Source organism: Myotis lucifugus, unplaced genomic scaffold, assembly GCF_000147115.1.
Source record: "Myotis lucifugus unplaced genomic scaffold, Myoluc2.0 scaffold_160, whole genome shotgun sequence".
NCBI classification, from domain to species: Eukaryota; Metazoa; Chordata; class Mammalia; order Chiroptera; family Vespertilionidae; genus Myotis; species Myotis lucifugus.
Genome location: NW_005871208.1, coordinates 1,948,640 through 1,970,977, shown reverse-complemented (window position 1 = coordinate 1,970,977; position 22,338 = coordinate 1,948,640). Strand labels below are relative to the sequence as shown.

The following is a 22,338-nucleotide window of genomic DNA, read 5'->3' as shown; positions in this document are numbered from 1 at the left end:
CAAAACCCAAGCAGGGTCCTTGTCCTTTGAGGGATAAAAGGTGCAAAAATAACAGCAAGACAACAGGAATAAAACCCACATGAATCACTGTGGCATCCAGTTTCTATTCACAAAGAAAAAGCTCCAGTCCATCTTTTAATTTTTTTGAAAAATTCCTGACATTACAGAACTAAACTGAAATGTATTAATATTCCACTCTTACATTTCCATGACAAACAAAAAAAAAAATTCATGAGCCAAAAAAAAAAAACACCAAAAAAAAAAAAAAAACAGGGAGAAGCTTATAAAACTAAATATGGATCTCAGCATTAACAGCTGAACAGAGAAAGGAATTAAAACGCTTTAATTAAAAAATCACGAGTGGATGATAAAGTGTGTAGAAACTGAAAATTTACAAACTATTTAAAACCTGGAATCGCTGACTGTTCAGAAACTACACAGATGGATCATGAGTGGTGGTGAACAGCAGAAAGGGATTATGGATGAATCTGCATTGTTCTAGCTGCTCCCCATGCCACCCGTCTCCGAAGAAAGCCTGTAACACAAAACAAGAACTCAAAGTTAGTTTTTTTTAATGCCCAGCTACACCTCAACTCCAAATGTTTCAACCTGATTGGTTGGTGAACTGTGAAGTAGAGTTTATGTGAAACAATCAGTGGTTCAGTAGCAAGGTTTTTTGAATCAACAAGTACCATGTGCCTGTAACCCCTGCAATCGAAGAAACTTCTTGAGGGGAAATTACCTCAGAATCAAACGAAACTGAGAAGGCTTGGTTATCAAGTGTGGGCGTCCCTCAAACTATGTTCCTCCGGAACCTTTGTAGGAGATGTTAAACACTTTATAGAAGTACACCATGACAGTAGGTGTATCTTCTTCAAGTCACAAATCACGGAAGCAATGGTTCTTTACTGCCGAGCTTATTTCCAATCCTCCTAAAATACTGACAGAATAATTTAGGAAACATTTATCTGAAAGTAGCCTCACAAAGCTAGTCTGAAACAGCTTTTTTATTCTAGAACAGTCCTGGGTTTCTCTATCAATAAAGGCCATTATTAACTATTAAGAGATAATGAAGTTTCAAATGCTAAGAGATGTCAAACAGGTAACAAGGTAACAAGTTTAGCAAGGATCAAGAATTATACTCAAGCTATAGTTTTTATGGTTTTCAGAACTTAAAGGTGGAAGCCAAAATAATTTGTTTCAGCAACTCTCTAGAAGCTCCCCAATCTGTGGTCTTAAGACAAACATACCGGGCTATAATGCCTTTGTTTGAAAACATCATTTGAAGCCCTGGAGTCCAATTTTGGGCTTTGAAGGAAAGGTATGTAGGCATTTGGCTTGCTTCACTGATATTAGGTAGCCAGCAAGACTTAGTTTCCATTTTAAAGAGAACTAAATCTTACAACTGAAATTTCAGTTCATAAATTTATTTCATAGACTTTAAAATGACTTGCCTAAGTCAAGGGAGCATGAATATTTTCCCATCTGTATCTCTTCTACCACAATGAAAGCCCAACAAGCTGGCCAGCTGGCTAGAGAGGCAAGAAAAACCAAGGCCAAGATAGATGGGTCTTTCAACTACGAATTAGTATTTTAGTCAGAAATTGTTATTTCTACCTGGGTATAAAGGAGGATATTGTGTTCTTAAAGAGAGTAGATCCTTGACAATGCCAAAATGGGATATCTAGAATAATGTAAATAACAGGCCCTGAATGAAAATTTAGGGGGGAATTGCTGGAAACAGTTTAGATCTAGGACCTAAAAGAAATTAAACTGATGCAAGAAGGTGGTGGCACTATGTCACCAAAGAGTTTAAAAAGAACTGTTCATGCACACAGCCTGAGCAGGATTGGAAGAGGGAGCAGGTATAAGGGAGACAAGGAATAGGAAAACCCAACAAAAATATTGTTAAGGACTCTATGTGACGGTAGTCAGCCCCTTAAAACATCTGGATTCCTTCCTAGCAATCTTTCTTTAGGAAGAACTCATTAGGTGAAGAGGCCTTCTAATCAAGAACTAGATAAAATAAAACCAGGTACCTGGGTGGAGATGATTATCAGCAAGATTAAGTCCAAACTACAGAAAGAGCTTACCTAAGGGAGAACTGGACTACATGATAAAGGAGCAACTATAGCAACTAACAAGAAAAAGTCTATGTGGACAATTTACTAATGTTTGCCCCTCCCATCCCATGCAGACTTGGGGGACATGTAAAACGAATTCATAGGCCCAATCTGGGATTGAGGGCCACACCACTAATGTAATATATTGCAATACTCATGAGCAATTCGTTTTAACACTATAACATAAACCAAAGGGACCCTGCCCCGTATGACTGAATGGTTAAGAGCAGTGGTTCTCAACCTTTCTAATCCCTCGACCCTTTAATACAGTTCCTCATGTTGTGGTGACCCCCAATTTCATTGTTACAAATTGAACATAATTAAAGCATGGTGATTAATCACAAAAACAGTATGTAATTATATATGTGTTTTCCGATGGTCTTAGGTCCCACGACCCCTGTGAAAGGGTCGTTCGACCCCCAAAGGGGTCGCAACTCACAGGTTGAGAACCGCTGGTTAAGAGCATCAGCCTACACACCAGAGGGTCTCTCAGGTTCAATTCCCGGTCAAGAGCATGTACCTGGGTTGCAGGTACGATTCCTGCCCCCAGTCGGGCACTTGCGGGGGGCGACCAATCAATGTCACATCAATGCTTCTCTTTACCCCCTCCCTTCCATTTTCTCGAATCAATGGGAAAAATCTAATCCTCGAGGAGTGAGGATTAAAGCAAAAACAAAGGGAATGTGGGAAAAGGTCATCAGGGAAAAAAACCTCTACACTGGTGCTTTGGGAAGAGCATTATACTTTCATTAGCCCTGTAATTTGTATTCAGGTAGAATGTAATCCTACCAGATGGCTTAAGCCACTATACCTACATTGTTTCTACCCTTTTATGGAGAGAGAACTATGGTCTTGGATAAGAAAAATAATAAGGCTTCAGGGATATTAAGTGCATTTTGAGTTGTTAGTCCTCACTCGTCATCCCTGTGATTTGCAGATTTAAGTTTTCTTAGGGCCTCTATTTTTTTTTAACCTGATAAATGAGTAGATTGATGAATTACAGCTGATATTAATGGTTCCTTCCAAATTTAAGTCTATAATTCTCTACACATGATAAATTAAGGAGGTTGGTGGGGAGACAGAAGGGTATAAGCAAGGAATAGAAAAAAAGATAAAGTCTAGTAAATTAGGGGTGATTTAGGATGACTGGACAAAATCCTATCAAATTTGGGGAGATGTCACAGGTTGGTTGTTTAAGATTTACCCAATGTCATAGGAAGAGGACTAATGCTAATTCAGAGGAATGCAGACATGCTGGCAAACTTTTGAGACTTAAACTTGCCTCCCCATTCTGGTTAAAGAAATAACTTCTTTGAGTAACCACTCATCAGCAGAAACAAGCCTGGGATGGACACCCGTTACTTGCTGCTTTTGGCAAGGTAAGGGATCTGAGAAATCAGAGAAAGTAATCTTCACTAAGTAAACTTCTTGCCAATTATGGAAGACCCTCTGGATTTAATCTGCCACAGGCCCATCTCCCTTTGTGAGGAATGACAAAGGATTACAAAATTAACCAGGGATACAAAGAGGTCCGGTCAGTTTTATAGACTCCCTAGTCAAGCCACAGGTCACAAGTTCCCACCCCTTTACACTTCACAGCACACAGTCAACTAAGGTTCTTACTGTGGCAACTTTATTATAGCTAGAAACACAAATCTGGCCAAGGCCAGCTGATAACTTAACCATTAAATAATAATAATAAAAAGATTAACGGAGAAGCTTTTATTCATTAACACAGAGCCTAACACATTGTTATATTGCAAGGCAGAATAAAGCTACAAAAAAGTAACAGAATGAGAAAGCAAGAACTGTGGCTCTAGATAAAATATTCAACAAATCAGACTCAGAAACAGGCACTCAGCTGAAATGGCCTAAACCTACACACGTTACCATTGCCCCCACCCCCACCCAGTTATCCCCCAAATAGTAAAAAGGAAATGTCACAAGCTCACAATTGTTTGATTCTCACCAATGTTAACAAAGGAAAACAAAGTGAACCAAGAATTACTTGAGGGAGTGCCTCAAGATATGCAATCAGTAGGGGGAGAATCTCTGTTTCTCGCCTTTCAGTTTGTTAGTTACACATGGCACGGCAGAGGTGGTGGTGGTGGTAGCTGAAGCCCCGGTACCCTTAGCAGCAGACACAACATTTAGAGCCAGGAGAGGGATGGGTTTCATGCCAAGCAGACTGGAGACACAAGGGGCGGTCGGAAGAGGGTTGGGGAGGCTGGAGGGTGCGTCGGAGGTCCCCGCTGTGGCGAGCGAGGGGGTGGTGGTGGAGGAGGAAGAAGAAGAAGGGGTGGAGGGTTGAGAGAGGTTGATGCTGAGGTGATCAGGGATCGTGACGGAGGCTGCCTGGGAGGAGGGTTTAGCGTTTTCTAAACTGTAACAGAGGAAAAAAGGAACAAAAAAAACCGGGTGGGTGGAAGGGAAGACCACAAAAGGGAAAAAGTACAGGACAAAAACCGCTTCAGTTATCAGTGTTTCTGGTTGCAAATTAGGAAGACCTAACACCAACTTGTGACAAGCTGTCTCCCTTTTACCTTGCATCCCACCCTCTAAAACTGTATACCTGCCAAATTTCATTCCACAGTGCTATTTAAAATTGCTATGGTGAAGAAAACGCTCATAGACTGAAAAAAGAAATACATTTCCACGTATGACATATTGATCCAACCCAGAGGTCAGAAAGGAATGATTTCAAGTAGAAAATGAAAGCACTCTATCTCCAAACAAGAAACAAATGTTTCAGCCACCAATCACTTGTGAAGCCTTGGGATATTAACCCACAGAATTTTTAAAAAAAATTTACCCTGTAATTAATACGAAATTTTGCTTCCATCTCCATTGCAAACTAACCAATATATTAGGATGGACAGGGGAAAGAGACCAAAGTAGGTCAATGACTAATTTCAAACCTAAAAGAATGTAGCATTTTCAAAGAAAAATGCTGAGAACAGAAGCATAGATAAGAACTAAGGAAGCTTCATTTCTGGTGAGGGGTTATGATGGTGGTGGGGGGAGCTATTTGTTTTGTGATTGACCATATTTGCAATACAGAACTTACAGAACTGGAAGAAACTCAAGCACTGCCAAAAAAATTATGTTCAGAAAGTAAAAATACTGTTTCTATTCCTAAAATAACTCCAAATGACAGTAATGACCTGCAATTCCCAAATGACTACACATGTCTAAGTCAGAACTTCTTTAGTCTGTCTGAACAACCCAACCCAAAGGATGAACTCTTCAAGGGCAAGGAGGCTCCTAAGACTCCATTTTGTCTATGTAAGTCCAGGACAGCTGCAATCCATAAAGGAGGGGATAAAGGAACCCAGATTGCCAGAATCAGGCCAGAAATGCTCACAAACCATTACTGAAAGCATAGAAATATTTCTTGTCTAGTATTAACAATAAGACCAGTGTGTTTTTTGCATTCAATTGGGCTAAGATGAGAAAATGAAGACTAAGCGTTGTGCACGCAGAGTCCTTGCTTTGATGTTAACTCAAGCTTCAAGAGGTTTTGACCCAAATCCATAGCCTAAACGGTTTTATTAAATAGGATGATCATGAAGAGGAACTAAACCCGGAAACCAAGTTCTGCTTCCTTACAATGTAGCCACTGACCTAATATAGGGGGTCAGGCAACTATCTGACAATATTCATGGCAAGCCTACCAAAAGAAAATAACTTCCAGCTTCCAAGAACAGCTTCCACTTAACCATCTCCAACTAGAAACAAGAGGACAAAACCTTTGTAAACAGCTTCTGTGAAAAGCTTACTACCATTTGAGTCTGAACATTAAGAAGTTGATGTGCTTGGTAGCTGAAGAAAAAGCAGACCCTAACATAGAAAAGTCTTTTCCACATGAAGATTAGTAAATACCTCACGACATAAAAAGACTGAAGAGGGGCGGGCGGGGGACCAGAACCACTATTGAGGAACTGATAAATTCTTAACCAGGGAATAAAGACCATGGAATAATACATGTTAGTGTAAGCATGACAACAATATAAAATTCATACTTATGAATCCCTTTGTCTTGCACTAAGATTCAAAACTAGAATGCACAGAGACCAAATAGTTATAGAGGTAAAAGCAACTAGACAAAGGCTACATAAAATGGATGGCTAAGCTCCTTGGGAAATGGGCTAACATTGGTTTGAAAATGTTAGTAAGCAATGAAAATGTGACATAAGCACTAATGCTGAAAAAGCAAGAAATATATATTTTTTTAATGCCTTGTAGGATGCCCACTGGACTATAAACGGTCCTGCTACAATCACGTATTTAGTAACATTAGCTAGCTTTGGATAAGGAAACTACAATCTCGGGAAGTCATTATTGAATGAGATGGTGGGGGAAATTATTTCTGAAATATTCCAAAACCTGTGCCTCCACTTTCCCACAAGCTCTGAACAATGAAACTCATTTGTGATTTGAGAAAAATTCATGTTTTCAGAATAAAAGTAATAGCTACCCCCAAGAAACTGCCTTGCTGTCACATTACCTCATTATTCTTATTTCAATTAAGGGTACTTTGGAGCCTTAACCCAATCAGTGAAAGAAACGTTGGGCTATATGACATGTACAGCAAAGTCCCACATTTGAGTCTAAGTATGGGTGGCTCCAGCCAGAGCACCTGACATATTGCTAAAGACACAGTCCCCAACCTTTCCACTCCCCAAACCTCATGCAAACTTACTACAATCTGATTCCTTTTTCTGCTACACTAAAAATGGATGAAAACAGGGCTAGACTTAAACTTCTCCCCCATCTCCATCTATCCCCATTCCCATCCCCCAAATAATCCCTCATTTAATAATACATTTTAGCTTTCCCCAACACACACATTACTTGTGTGTTGACATCACTAAGACAAAAAAGGCAGGGAGCTCTTACCTGACATTGATTAGATATTGAGCCAGGCTAATGCTGGCAGCAGATCCAGTGATGGTAACCTGCCTATCAGTAGATCCTTCCACTGGGTTCGCAATTTTGATCTGCGCCCCAGACATCTGACGGATCTCATTGATTTTGGCGCCTTGACGCCCGATTATGCAGCCAATCAACTTTAGGGAGAAAAACAAGAATGCACACCAAATTAGGAATAGCATGGCTAGGTCCAAGAATTTCATCCCACCCCTCCAGCCTTCTATAACTTGGGTCCATGAACAAGGCAATGGAAACTACTACTATCTGCATCCTACACACTCCACTCATATACTCCAGACTGAGTTACACATTGTGCTCAACTCTTACCTATTCTTTTGTCAGAGCCAACTGAGCCTCCTGACTCCAACATAGCCAACTGAGCATAGCTCATTTTCTTAGAGTAAATCCAAAGACAAAATAAAACAGAGCCAAGATAACAAACCTAATTTATCATAATAAACCTGGAAATAAAGGTAAAGGTATCTTTGGGTTTTTGGGCAACATAGATATCTAAAACTCATCCTGCCAGGATTACCACTTTACTATGGATTCTGGCTAATTTCTAAAGTTTTTACCTTGAGAAAAAGTAAAAAATTGGTCTATATTTGCATTGTCCAGTACTGTAGGTACCAATAAAATGTGATTATTGAACACATCCAGTGTGGTGTGGCTAGCGAGATTGAAAAATTGAATTTGTTTTGTTATTCTTAATTTAAATAGCCACATGTGGTTAGTGAGTACCATATTAAATAGCACAGATAAAACATCCAAAGACCACTGCTTTAAGGATAAGGCTTCAGATTCTACAAGAAACAAAGGCAAAGAATTTCTACTTGAGATAAGAAGGTTCTCTCTGCCTCATGAATACCCAACAAGTGTTACCAATTTTCTCCATCTATTTTTATTCAGAATTCTAGATACTATAAAGTTTTTAATTTGGTATCTAAAGCAATTTTCTTTCCCTAGGCCTTGAAAGTGGCTAAGACTTCTATTCTTTAAAGCCAATTCTCTTATTTTCATCCCATGCAACCAAACTAACTATACTTACATCATTTGGAATGGTGAGTTCATGAGAAGTAGTCTGAGCAGATGCATCCAAACCTGCTAAAAGACAGAAGAGAGCAAGAAAATTCAATGTGCAGCATACAAACCCCAACTGATTTGCACATTAACCTAACAGAAGGAAACAAACTGGAAACCCAGCATTGGCTGTTGGGATTCATCACTAACTTAGAAACCTCAAAGAGTAAAGAGGGATAGATGGGTATAGAAATAATTCTGGAAAGATTCCTCTGTACACTCAGGAGAGCTGATTTCATACCATTTCCTGCAAAGCCCAGCCTATTAGGGTGTAAGGGGATGGAAGCAAGGGGAAAGTGAGTGTGGTATCCTTAAACAGGACCAAAATCTAACCAAGTCAGTCCTTCTGCACTTCTCCCTTTTTCTTAGAATTTCCTGCTGTTGTGTTCCAATTTTATCTCACCTGATGCTCACTAGCACCAGTGCCAATATCATGCCTGTTATTGGTACCATGGACTCTTGGCACACATGCAGAGTTGCTTTAAATATACCTGTATCAGATTAACAGTGCCTCCCCCCACCAACCACACACACACTATCTTAACCTACATTTGAAGGTCAGAGAGAATGGCAGTCAGGTGAGGGAAGTTCATTTCTCCAGATTTATTCCCTGTCTTTTGCTCAATTGCTCATTAATTTGTTCTGGTTTTTATTGTTTTCCAAAGAAAAAGAAAAAGAATCTAATCAGCAAACACTCATAACCATCTATAATGGCACCTGGACTGGACCAGGGCAGCTAGCTAAGTCTCAAGGCTAGCCCTGCTCTCAAATGTGGTTGCTAAATTCAATACTTTTAGAAGGGGGTTGGCCAGATCCGTCAAGGGACCCTCAGGGGCACCAGGCCCACCCTTTTGCTCTCTCAGCTTCTTTCTGCCATGTGTATGTTGCTGGTATGTCATGGGCAGTGAAACAAGACTCCCACCAGTTTATTAATATAACAGTAGAATACTACAGATTTTTTTTTTAATCATTACCCCAATAGCCTTTCACCTCTGGAGAGCTGGATTCAATGCCTGTTAAGATACAAGTGAAAATGAGTTTGGTGGTCTCATCCTAACCCTATCGGACAAGTTATTCCTTATACAAAAAAAAGCCCAAAACAAAACAAAACAAAAGCAAAAAAACACTACACAATTTGGCACAAATGGTTTGTTGTCTCTACCCAGGTCTGTGAAAGCTGGTGGAAAGAAAGGGGGTGCCAATCAGATCAAAGGGGCAGCAATGAGAATGGGTTAGAGGAAACGTCAGCCTACCCTTTGCCTGACAAGCATCCCCTGACTTCACCCCAAACCTTCCAGGGCCTTTTTTTTTTTTTTTCTTTTAGAATAACTCATCCCATATGAAAACCAAGTTAAACACATTACCTCCTTTGGTTTAGCCACAGAAGATAGTCAAGTTTAAACCAGCAGGATGCTGGGTAACGAAGTTTGTCTTAAACAGATGTCAAACTGAGACCTTGGGGCTGGCCTCTGTCTTGCACTACACCTTACAAAAATAAACACTGAGGTATCCATACCACTGAATCCGGTGTTGCCATGCGTCATGGGAAAATGAGACTGTTGCATTGCCAACTGGTGCAGCTTGGTCAACTGCAGGGAGGAAACAGGAGAGGTTGACATTAGAAGAGTAACAGAGCCAGGGTTCAAGAGCATTCAAATTTGAAAAAGCAGAGCTCCTGATGATCCCCCAAAGTTGTCTCTACTACTCAAATTACAACTGAGGGTAAGGATGGGGCTTACCCTCTGGGGATAGACAGAATATGAAGGGTTAGAACAGGAATCAGTACAAGAAAATGAATGCCATTTTGGGTGTGTGAAAAGAAAAGCAGCAGCACCCACCCAACAACCATCCCCTTGTAGGCTATTTAATGAAGGTGTTTGCAGCCATTGCCAAAGTTGCCTCAGGGACAAGCACAGACAGGCTGGGTAAGTAAACTGTGCAGTGGTGCTAGGGAAAACACACCATGCAGGGTTCTGTCAGTATTGGGTAAAGGGAAGGAGATGAGGGTGGGGGGGAGGAAAGAGACTGTAAGGAGAAGAGAGATTAAAGATGATACCAAATGGGTTTTAGTCCCTCCCCCACTACTAGTTTTTACAGCTATTTTTCTTCATGTATATAAACTGTCTTGGCTGTTGTAAAATAATCCCTCTTCAAGTATACTTCCCCTTCTGGGCCCTAACACTAACCAAGAGCCAAACTCGAACTTCCCTAGTCTAATGCTCAGCACCTAAAAGGGTTAGTAAGGATAAAGGAAAAGTGCAGAAAGAAATATCTTTAAACAAAAGTCTGATTATCAACACTTTTTAAATAGGAATTTTTAGTGGCAAAGAAGGTTCCATTGAGTTGAACAGCCAAATATTCAGCTTCCTATCCCTCCCTGTATAAATAAGCCCCTTTTCCACCCCTCTGGATGCTTTTAAAATTACTATCTCAAATTGAGGAATATCCAAAGACAAAACCATCTCCCACCCCAACCCCAATTGAAGACTCCATACAGAGACGCACAGTCCACTGTTAATTTAAATTATGCCCAGAAATAGACAGAATACCATGGAACATTTCCCTTTTAGACAGAGTAATCTGGAACAGGCAGGAAAGTAGAAACTAATATTCTGCCAATCATAATTTCCAGGGATTAAATGTCAAAAGTGTGGCAAACAGGGTGCCATTATACCCTGATTAAGGATTATTTAAGGGTTGAAATATGGGATTCATCTTATGAGGAAAACAACTTAATATTGCAATTGTTTTAAGACCCAACTCACTTCTGCCTACATGGAGAAGAAAGGAATGAGACAATTTTGGATGGGAGAGGGAGCTTTTCAAAAGAAGAAGTGAAAACAAAACTTACATCTGGCTGTGGAATGGCATACTGTCCTTGAATGGTATAGGCCTACAAAAGGAGGAAAACAGTTCCTATTAAAAAACCAATCACGGACAGCCACCCAGTTGGGAGAAAAAGACATTTCAACTAGCCAGGAAGCCAGAGTTGAACTAGAGAATGGGGAGGCCAAGATTGAGGCAGTAAATGATATCTCACAAATACAGTCAGACCCAAGTTGGCCTTCTTTGAACCCTAAATATGACTTATTCTGGGAAGCCTTTAAAGGGAGCCATAGCCATGTTCCCTGCAATCAAAGGCAAAATACACATCAGTTCCTAAATGAAAATATGAGGAGTGGGATTAAGCAATGCCTGGATTTCTCCCTATGTACAAGACAGCCTGGGAGGAAAATGATCTCTTCCCTCAAACCACCCAAACCCTCTACCAACCACGGTGTTGTGAATGATTTGTTTGCACAAACCTACATGGCATGTTTTGAAACACTTCCCTTTCCCTATTTTATTTTTCTCTACATCTGCCTAAAGACCTTTAAATGCACTGGAAGCTAGCTTAGTCCCTAAGTACTAGGGAGCTGACCACAGAACACACACACACAAAAAATCACTGTGTTCTAAGTCCTGCCTTCTCCCACCTCCCCTCAATAAAAGGCACTTGCAGCTCCCACTACGCCCTCCTCCCCCCACACCATAACCTCAGAAAAAGGAGCTGGGACTTCAGGGCAATGGGGTTGGGAACAAGGAGTAGGAAGGGCAGGGAAGGAAGGAGTGGCTGGCTAAAAGGATATGAGATTTCTCACATCAGTGGCCAGTACCCCCAAAAGTGCACCCAGGTAGGGGTGGGAAGGTGAAAATGGGGGAGGAGTGGGATATAGGGAAGAGGGGTTGAACAAAAAGAAAAAAAAAGAGAGTTGGTGTTACCATCTGGTGGGCTACGCGGCCTGTGTGAAATGAGGTGTGGGGGGGGTCAGTCCAGGTCCCCGTGGACAGGTGGTGTCCACAGCACAAAAATCACCAGCGTCACTGGCCCCCCGCGTGTTGGCAGTCTCGGCTGAGGCGGAAGGATTGAGTGAGCCTTGGAGACTGAACATCCCCTCTCACCTCTAGAGGTGGTCCCTCCAGGTCAGGGTTGAGGCACATGGACGGGGTGGTGTGGGGAAAGCTCGCACTGTCGCTGCCTGTGCTGTACCTGTCCTGTGGATAAATAGAGGATTTCAGTCTCCAGGGCTGTCAATCCGGCACCTTGTCACCAGCATGAAATTCACATAAAAAAAGTTGTTTAATTTTTTTCCTTTTCCTTTAAAAAGTAGCTCACAACACAATTTGAAACGAGCTGCAATCAGTCAATTAAAAAAAAAAGTTACCTAGAGGCAGGTTTCACACTGCACAATTGGGCTATTTTCAGTAAGAATAAAGGGGTAAGGCAACAGAGCTGATGCCAGCTCCTGGTCAGTGAGGGATTAAGTTAAACCCCTATAGAGCCCACTTTATCACAAAGGAACAAAAGACACAGGTCCATCTGTGGGACATTGCATGAACTGGTCCATTTAAAAAAGCTCATGGGAATAATCCATGACAAGGCCACTCGTGGGAGAAACTGCAAGCTTTTAGAGGGTGGTCAACTGAATAAAGGAGAGGGAGGGAGGGGAAGCAAATAGGAAAGAAAGGGAAAGTGGGTAAGGAAGGGAAGAAAAGGGAAATGAAGTAAGAATTGTAAACAGAAAGGATTGCTGTGGCACAGCATGGGACTCTTTATAAAGGGGAGTAGTAGAATCCAGAAGAGTAGGAACCTGGAGTTCCTGGGGAGAAGGGAAAAAACTCCTAAAGCTAAAACTTGCTACACTGACTCTAGCTGGGCCTTTGCTTATCCTGCCCCTAACCAAACTGACTGAAAGCCCTTTGATCAAACCAGTTTGTACAAGGCTAGTGTTAAAAGCAAGGTACTAAATTGTTTCAAGATAACACTGTGACATGATTAACTTGTGGGGAAAAAACCCAGAACTACATGACAAACTAAGTTCCCCAAAACTTGGTCAATTTTATGCCAACTCAACAGAATATGAACGAGACAGATTTCAAGTTTATGCTTCCCCAGTTTAAATACAAGATGGGACTAAATAATTGTGCTTGCAAACAGGACAGCCCCATGTGGGTAAAGATATTTTGAGTAAAGCACTTGTTTAAGGCAGGTACCAAAATGAAGATCACTATTCCAACCTGAATCCCAGTATTTTAAAAACTGACCTACCTACTCCTCAAATACTAACCAACAAAGCATAAAACTACCATGGTGATCACTGCTTGTGTCATAAAAATCTAACTTCATAATAAACCATCCATGTGCCAAGGATCAAGTGTTTAGGTGAGTGAAGGAGTAGCAGAAGCCCAAGGGGCTGCTTTAGTGTTCTTACTCAAACACCAAAGGTCAACATCACCACTGCCCAACATGCTCTCCCCCTTCTATTCTTGCACACTGAATCATTACCCCAGCTGATTTGTTATATGCCATGTGGGTTCAAACCAGTGTTTATGAGGTTAAGAACCTGGGGGACAATACACTGGAGTTTGGGAGTGAAGGGATAGGAGTAGGGGAGGTGAGGTGGGGGGAAGGGAAGTTTGTAGGACACTCAAGTTCTGGACCCCCAATTTTGAGAATACCATCCAGAATCTCCTTCAGAGGTCCAACTCTTTGCTACCTTTATTCAGACCTCTGAAGAATACCCCACACATAAAATATGGATGGGGTGGGGATAGGTAGGGTAGTGATACTGAAGCAATTTAACCCTTTCTTCTAAGCCAACCCACTTTAAATCACCAAGTAAATGACCTCTTCGAGTGCCTACAAAACTCCCATTGCCTACTAAAAATTAAATAGGGCTTGGCATTCACAGCTTTCTCCAGTACAAAAATATAAATAAATAAAACTAAAAGCAGGTCAAACTATGGCCAGAGTACAGGTTTCAGCAAGCATGCAGAGTGGCCTGATGTGCTGCTGGCAAAGTTGACATTTCAAATATAAACCTCATTCTTATCTAGCCCAGCAATAAGAATTTTCTTACCTGACCACCTGCAAAGATGACTGGTGAACTGGACGGCTTGGGCCGGTACGGGATGGTCACGCCCTTCGGGGGGGACTGGGAGAGAGTCAGAGGGGAAAAAAACAAAAAGAGATAAGGTTTCAAAGCTGCTTCAGCTGTGTGGCTTAAGCTCACACAGGTTAGTTAAATAGAAAACTTCATTTCCATCCCCTCACCTACCAACGTTGTCTTTGGCTAGATCTAATCTGAAATCATCTGCAGTTATTTGCCTTTAAAGTAGTAAGATGGTCCGTGGACTACACAGCTCACACTAATTCTCATCAAGGCAGATCCCCCTGTAATAATTTAGGCATTATTTCCATGTTTTCAAGTAAGCCTAACGAATATGAAAAACCTCTATGTGTACATATGTACATTTTAGTTGGAGACTTTTTAGTATAATACAGACACTGTCCATAAATAGTCCAAAGGTTCAATATTTTTCTACTTGGAAATTCTACTTTCCTTTGTTGCCAAGATGGGTCCAACTCCATATAACAATTCTAAAAAGGCTTACTGTCTCTTAATTTTGCTATTCTTGCTTTAATCAAATAACACATACCAGGACCTTATGTCATTCATAAGCACTGTTTTGGATTTATTTTTTCTATACAACTACCACTTTGAATATAATCCTGCCACAAAACACAGAAATTTAAATGTTTCAAAGTTGAATGTAGCAAAAATTCTGTAATCCAAGAGGCAGCTTAAATTAGAATCTCAGAAACCCAGATACATCTTTTATCCACTCAGTCCAAGTAGTGAATCTTCCCCTACCAACCCCACTAGAATTGCTATAACCCAAAAGATCACAGCTACTTAGCAGTTTCTATTTTTTGCTCAGACTATAAGAAAAGCCAAAGCTGGGGAAAGGAAAATATGAACTCAGGGATCTTCTTCCCCACCCCCATTGGAGGCTTCTAAGAGCCTCACCTAATTCTAGTCTTACTAAATATAAATTAGGCTGTCTCCCCTAGAATCACCCTCCCCCCATTCTCAGCATGAGCCTGAGGGCTTACCTCCAACATGACCACGCAGATCTGTTTCACACACTCAATGATGGATTGCGGAATGCCAGCAATAGTGATGGCCCGCTCAGTTGAGTTGGGGAGCATATCCCCTGCCACCTGGACTTGAGCTCCTGTACTCTGGGGTAAAAAGAAATTTAAAAATCAGAGAAAAACAGCTCATACTTACTCTTCCAATACCTCCCACTAGCAACTTTAGAATCTAAAGATCAAGAGACACTTATCCCACCTCCTACCTTACCCTTTTTGACTTCCCTTCCCACTCCTCCCTTATTCCAGTTAGGACTGTTTAATCAGTTATAAATAAATTAGCCTTTGAAAGCCAAGAATAAACCTGAATAACAGTCTAAATTTAACCTGCTCTCAAGAAAAAGGCCCTTCTAGACAGTTTCCTTTCAGCTAATGTTAACTGTGGGCCATCAAACAAAATCCCTACAAATCTCACCCACCTTTCATTCGTATTAATCAAATATTTATATTAAGCCCATTTTATGTGCCAGGCACCGTTCCAGGTGCTAAGAATACATCGATGAACAAAACCAAAATCCCAGCTTTCTCCTGGTATTTACAATATTGAGGCTCCAAAAACTCCAACTAGTTTTCTTTTAGGAGTCATTCAAATTTCATTCCAACATACAATTTGATAATTCCCAGATATAGTTAAAAGCTTCCATAATTCAATGTAACTTCCACAATTTAAGAGAGCAAGATTACCACTACATCCCAATATACCTTCCAATATACTTTCCCATTTCCCCCTCCCTATTTAGGAATTTGGCCAAGGAAAATATTTGCTACTATTATATATCAAATTGTAAACTCTTTAGACATAAAAGAATTATGCAGATTCATGGAAAAGTTGTCAAATTAATAAAAAGATCAATTGCACAATACTTTTCATCCCAATATAGTCAAATTATAATCTTCTAGGACTATTTCTTTAATAATAATCTTCACCTCAACAAATGCTAACTTTTCCGAGTCATACTTAAAGCTAATAGGAAAAGCCGCATTTAGAATACTTAACAATTCAAAAAGGAGCACAAAAGTTACCAACCTCTCTTATTTCCTTGATCTTGCAACCACCTTTCCCAATGAGAGAGCCACACTGACTAGCAGGCACCACCAGCCGCAGGGTGACTGGGGGTCTACTGGCAGCTGTGCTATTGGTCATAGAGCTGCTGATGTCCTACAAGAAGAAATTAGTCAGAACACCAAAATATAACAAGTTTCTTTTTAAAGGAAGTTTTTAAAAATGTGTTTTTACTGATTTCAGAGAGGGAGGGGGAGATAGAAACACTAATGATGAATCAATCAATCGTTTGCCTCCTGCACACCCTCTATTGGGGATCAAGCCTGCAACCTGGGCACGTGCCCTGACCCCCTGACCAGGAATAGAACCGTGACCTCCTAATTCAAACTGAGCCACACCAGCCGGACAGAATATAACAAGTTTTTTTTTTTTTTTAAATATATTTTATTGATTTTTTACAGAGAGGAAGGGAGAGAGATAGAGAGCTAGAAACATCAATGAGAGAGAAACATCGATCAGCCGCCTCCTGCACATCTCCTACTGGGGATGTGCCCGCAACCCAGGTACATGCCCTTGACCGGAATCGAACCTGGGACCTTTGAGTCCGCAGGCCGACGCTCTATCCACTGAGCCAAACCGGTTTCGGCGAATATAACAAGTTTTAAGCAGATCCCTTGGAACCCATAAATGCCATAAAAGAACCACTTACCCTTAAATAAAGGACATATTATATATATCACAATCCACCATCAACAAATGCCCAAAAATGTCCCTTCAAAATAACTATTTCTGAAAAGATAAAAACACCTACAAACTTCCTCAGAATTAGCCCTATATTTATTCACTCACCCTGGGGAAAGGAAATGTTCTTGGTAGAGGAAGAAAAACAATTATTAGTTTTGGAAATTAAAGAGTTGACTGGCCAAAGGAAATCAAGATTGAAGTCACAGTTAAATAAAATATTAAGGTGAAGTCCTAACCGGTTTGGCTCAGTGGATAGAGCGTCGGTCTGCGGACTGAAAGGTCCCAAGTTCGTTTCCGGCCAAGGGTATGTACCTTGGTTGCTGACACATCCCCAGTAGGAGGTGTGCAGGAGGCAGCTGATCAATGTTTCTCTCTCATCGATGTTTCTAACTCTCTATCCCTCTCCCTTCCTCTCTGTAAAAAAAATCAATAAAATATATATATATTTTTAAAAAATATTAAGGTGAAACAATGCAACCCCAAATTCAAATAACCAATTCTGTCCTCTTAGAAACCTAGAAAGATTAAATAGTATACGTCTATGTACCATTGTTTTAATTTCTTGGTAATGTTACCATTGTACAAGTAATGAAATTGAGCTTGAGTACTTGTCCCAATCACATCTATAAAGCTGTAGATTTAAAATTATAAACTCTATTGGCCCCAAAGCCCACAGTTTTCCCCATAACAATGCTGCATTCAAAAAGTCATGGTTTTAATCTATTTAGCCTTTTGAAAATTAACTAGTTTAAATATCACTACCCAGCCCTAACCTTTATATAGTAGCTAGACCTGGGAATTGCTTAAATATAAATATTAAAGTCAAGGACATGTTTCTTAGTTGGTTCAATTACGAACAGATTTTCTGAATGTTTTTTAAGCCACAAGTTCTGGATTAGCAGGGTCTTGTAGGTCAAAAGGTTAACATTTCTGGCTTGGCAAGGATAAGATTTCAGCCACCATTAAGTATCCAAGGACCAATCAAGCAGCAGCCAGAAGCTCTCCTCTGCCTGTGGTGTCAATTAGAGATTAGCAGGCAGAAGGGAGAGGAAGCCAAGACTTAAGACCTAAGGCGATGGTTAATGGCTGTTCAGTGAGGTGGCTTGGTGAACAACAAAAAACTTCCTTCTGCCAAAAAGCTTGAAATCAATATTTTGCTTCTGACAACCTATAAAACATTCCCTCCTTCCTAGCTCCGACACAAAATTATCAGATTGATTTTTTTAAAAAGTATAACTGAACCCCGTGCTGGAAGATATCCATATTTATAAGGTATATTAGTGTTCAGCAGGACCATTAATTAAAAGCACATGAATCTAATTCACTCAACTATGAATTGAGGACAAAGTTTACCAGTGCAGTGGTGGCATACCTTAAAAACCATTGGTCAATAAATAAACATAAAAGATGCTGCTTTTTTAACACAATTATTTTACAGGGAGTCCCTGGTAATAGTCAAACTATTTGTTTTAATACTCAAATGACTTATTTTCTAAACAACCAAATTTTGGGGATGCTGAAGGGGAGCAAAGAGCCCATCTACAGATTTTTATCATCGTCTGTCCTGAAAATTAAAAACTCCTTTGAAAATCAATAAGGTATCTAGAAGCAATTATAAATGAAAAAAATGAGAATGAGGGAGGCAGGAGAACAACAAACCTCTTCCAGTTTGTCAATGATCATAGCGAAGGCTTTGAAGATGGCATTAGTGGGTCCAGCCAAAGTGATAATTCTCTCAGGACAATTCCCTTCTGAGATGTTGATACGTGCACCACTCTGGATAAGAAACAGAAACAGGAGGTTAAATAGACAAAATATCTAGCATATGTAGATATAGAGACCTACTAAATAAGATGGGCAAGGAGCTGCCTATATACATGATCCTGATACTAGGTAATGTCAACATCACTGCAAATACTGTTCTATGTTTGTCCTCAAACAGACTATAGAAATTGCCTTAAGCTCTCGCCCTTGTAGCTCAGTTGGATAAAGCGCCAAAGTTGTGAGTCTGATCCCCGGTCAGGGCACATACAAGAAGCAACCAATGAATGCATAAATAAGTGAAACAACAAATCAATGTTTCTCTCTAAAAATTAATAAATTTAAAGAAAAGTTGCCTTAAGTCATGAATGAATTAAGACGTGCTAGAAATACATTTCCCAGCATACTATTTGTAACCACAAAGACAAAAAAATATTAACTTCTTGAGACCTTCCTTCTTCTAAGCTCTCCTTAAACAGAATTTTTGCTTTTAAGTTTTTAACTTCCCAAGGTAACAATTCCCCAAATCCCCCCATAACTCACCTCCTCACGCATCTTCTTAACTGATTCTCCTTTCTGTAAGAGGAAAAATCAAGAGTGACTTAAACTGCTATTTCAACCCAGACTGACTAAATAGTAATTAGAGTGGAAGTGAAACTATCTTACCTTTCCGATGATACTGCCAACTTCCTGCAATGGAGAAAACTAGTGTCAAATACAAGGAAACTCGAAGTGCTCATTATCATGAAAAGAAATTTTTAACTGTCCAAACTAATGAAAAAACTAAGAATTATTGGAAAGGGGAGTGGGCGGGATTATTCTTTTCTTTGCTCAAAATGTTAAGTGAAGCTCTCAATAAGGAATAATAATGCAGGAGTGATTAAGTGCTGTGTGTTCAATATAAGTTATTTTAAAATAAACAAAAAACACATCATCCACCCTTAAAGTTTCCCAAAATTGCAGGGACAATCTACCTACCACAAGCTATAGCAACCTCTATGAGAAAAATCTTATCCAGGTATGACATAGTCTTTGGCTCTAGGCTCTAGTTAAGCCTTTCCTGCTCAGTGGAGCTTCCCAGAGAAGTCTGTCCATTTTCCCACTACACTCTCATCTACTCTGCTAGAGAAGAGTGCTTAAAGCCAGACACCCTACAGTGCTAATCTGATGAGCTCCAAGACACATGCCCTCTCTTCCTGGCCCCTCCCCTAGCAGTTACTACGACCCAATTTCCCAAGCTGGTGCATACCTTTCCATGCATAAGTAGCCGGATGGTGAGAGTGACGTTTAATCCACCTTCAATCACACCGGTGTCCATGTCGAGCAGTATTCTGGGGAGCTGGACTTTGAGTGGTCAAGTCTTTGGTCACTGGTGGGGGGGAGGGAGGGTGAAAGCCAAGAACTGAAATACAAACATGACCAAATGAGAGAAGGAAAACAATAGAATATTTCCCCGTTATTTTCACCACTATCAATGTTTTCAAACTGACTCTTCTTTAAATGATAGCCTTTCATTTGGCAGGCTTGTATACACCCAGCAAAACTGCAGTAACGACCCCCATTAACAGCTCAGGTTCTATTAAATATGGAAAGCGACTTTGTCGTCTCTCACTAATGGTCGGGTTTCTGCTGACTCTCAGGATGAGGAAGATTCCTTCAATTGGCAATGGTTCTAAGGGGAACTGCTGAACGTGCACCAGTCGTCCTTCACCAGAATTAAACTTCAATAGGATACAAAAACACTTGGAAATTATGAGGGCAAACCTCAAACTAACCAACTACAACAGAGAGGGCAAGTGACCTTCTGCTTCCCTGTTAGGGAGCAGCTCAGGCTGAAGGCTAAAGAGGACACATGTAAATTTTCTTATTAGTAGCAATTTCTAGGTAAATTGAAATGAATCTATCATTAAAAGTTTGTGTTGATAAAATGACACCAAATAATTTTTCAAAGATTTACATGAACAACCTCACTGAAAAAGGCATCATCTGAAATGCCCTCCATGTAGGCTGATGTTCCATATTCCCCCCTTTAGAAAATGACTCAATACATTAAGTATAGCCTTCTCCCAACCCAAGTTGATAGTCATTCAGATCTGAAAATTTCTTTGCTTCTGTGTATTAACCTTTGTTACCACTCAGTCTTTATTCAAGTCTCTTAAATTTTCTTGCAATCAATCAAAATAAAACTGGTACTGCTAAAAATTTGTGTAGTTGTTTTGAACAACAATGAGCCTTTCCTACTGAGGAAGCCCATTCCCCATCTAGCCTCTATTTCTTAGCATTTCTATTTTAGAACATTGACTATGTGAAGATTTGTTTTGGATACACCTTTGCCTACAATACCGCCTTAGGACCTAAAATTAAAGTGGCAACTTTAAAAAGACTCTCTCCAAAGTTGTTAAATTTCTCCAGTGACATTTCTAGTATCCCTCTCTCCAAAACTGAACAAGGATCTCTTACAACTAGTTTTTTATTCACGAAACTAGCCACCGTTTTAACTTTGCTCTACACAAAGCCCTTACCCTAGTACTTGTGTTTAAGTGGCTGCCAGACCATTCTGTGTACGGCAAGCTGCCCCAGAGTGTGATTATTTAAAAGATGGGCTTTGCATCCCCAAAGCACTCCTCACCCATTTTCAGAATAATTAATTGCTGGCAAAATCCCAGAATTCAACAATTTTTAATCATGGAAAAACAAAAGTGCTGGGACGGGGACGGGCCAGACTTCGGTCTACAGGAATGACTTTTTTTTTTAATAAAGCTATTTTAACAAATTGACTGTTTAATTCCTTATCCCCACTCATAGGAAGCACTTTACAAATACAATAAAGCAAGTTTGAAAGGGCAAGAAAACTGAAAACCTATTTGAAGCCATTTCTTGAGGTAAGGCACAAAGGTGCATTTCTAATTCCAAATCATCCCAAAAAATCTCTCCTGACTAGGTCAATAGAAGTACACAATCCCAGCAATCCAGCTGTTAATCCGGCAGTCCATTACCCCTTCTATAAATAGCTCGGTCTGGGTCTATATCGACAGGCATTTTGTAATTTCAAAATTCGTTACCCCGAGAGAACGTCCTGAATAACTCGGTAACTGGGAGGGCCCGTCTACCCTTTCTTTAACTCCGCAGCCCCCCTCCCCTTGGCCATCCTAGCATTTTCCACTTAAAAAATGCCCCCCCTCCCATCCCTCGATTAGACTAAGAGGAAAAAATAAACGGTTCGGTCGGGGGGGGGCGCTGCGACCCAGGGGGAGGGGCCGAACTAGCAGCGCTTCTTCGCGTGGCTGCGCCAGCGCCTGACCCCCGCGGGGAGCCGCGCTCACCCGCCCGGCCAGCAAGCCGGCCATCGCCTCCCCTCACCCCCCTCAACCAACAAATCCACCGCCGCCCCCCCAACCGCGCGCGCGCCCTCCTTAACTCCTGCGCAGCCGTCACCGGGAAAAGGCGGGGGGAGGGGGGCAGGCCTTCACGAGGCCTACTAGGCCGCGCAGGAGCCAGGACCTCGCGTGAATGGCCGACCTGGCTGAGTGAGGGAGTAGGCGCTCACGCGAGACTACGCGAGGCCGGGGCTCGTGACGAGGACTGGAGCCCGCTAAGAAAGATGGCAAGAAGTGAAATAGTGCTATAGCCGGGGGCGGAGGGAGAATTTTGAAGCTTACCTGCAGGCCCGAGGCGACTGAGGGGAAAAGGGGAGCGGGCGGGAAGGGGAAGGGCGGGAG

General features: G+C 41.0%; 1 protein-coding gene across 26 annotated transcripts; it reads right to left on the bottom strand.

Annotated features, from left to right (window-relative positions):
• Positions 1 to 69: 69 nt before the first annotated feature.
• Positions 70 to 22,330, bottom strand: PCBP2 (poly(rC) binding protein 2). Of its 26 annotated transcripts, none has more exons than XM_023759711.1 (15): positions 19,869 to 20,021; positions 19,286 to 19,309; positions 19,163 to 19,195; positions 18,518 to 18,634; positions 16,139 to 16,270; positions 15,073 to 15,201; positions 14,036 to 14,122; positions 12,078 to 12,170; positions 10,987 to 11,028; positions 9,652 to 9,724; positions 9,110 to 9,148; positions 8,104 to 8,159; positions 7,023 to 7,192; positions 4,187 to 4,506; positions 70 to 535 (listed from the first exon to the last, which is right to left on the bottom strand). In XM_023759711.1, the coding sequence occupies exons 1-15, from the start codon at positions 19,935 to 19,937 to the stop codon at positions 477 to 479; spliced, it is 1,443 nt and encodes a 480-aa protein (XP_023615479.1). In that variant the 5' UTR covers positions 19,938 to 20,021; the 3' UTR covers positions 70 to 476. The 26 variants fall into 26 exon arrangements, with proteins under 26 accessions (XP_023615479.1, XP_023615480.1, XP_023615481.1 ...); XM_023759712.1 differs by having other exon boundaries at positions 8,104 to 8,156; XM_023759713.1 differs by having other exon boundaries at positions 14,036 to 14,110.
• Between the last annotated feature and the right edge of the window lie 8 nt (positions 22,331 to 22,338).

Bases quoted from the DNA above. Each gene is read 5' to 3' on its own strand.
- PCBP2 (XM_023759711.1), bottom strand. From the start codon at position 19,937: ATGGACACCGGTGTGATTGAAGGTGGATTAAACGTCACTCTCACCATC. The intron at 14,123-15,072 runs GTAAGCCCTCAG...TTTTCCCCTCTG, and splicing joins TCTGCGTGGTCATGTTGGAG to ACTCTCTCCCAGTCCCCCCC. The intron at 7,193-8,103 runs GTAAGTATAGTT...TTCTCCCTAAAG, and splicing joins AACTCACCATTCCAAATGAT to TTGATTGGCTGCATAATCGG.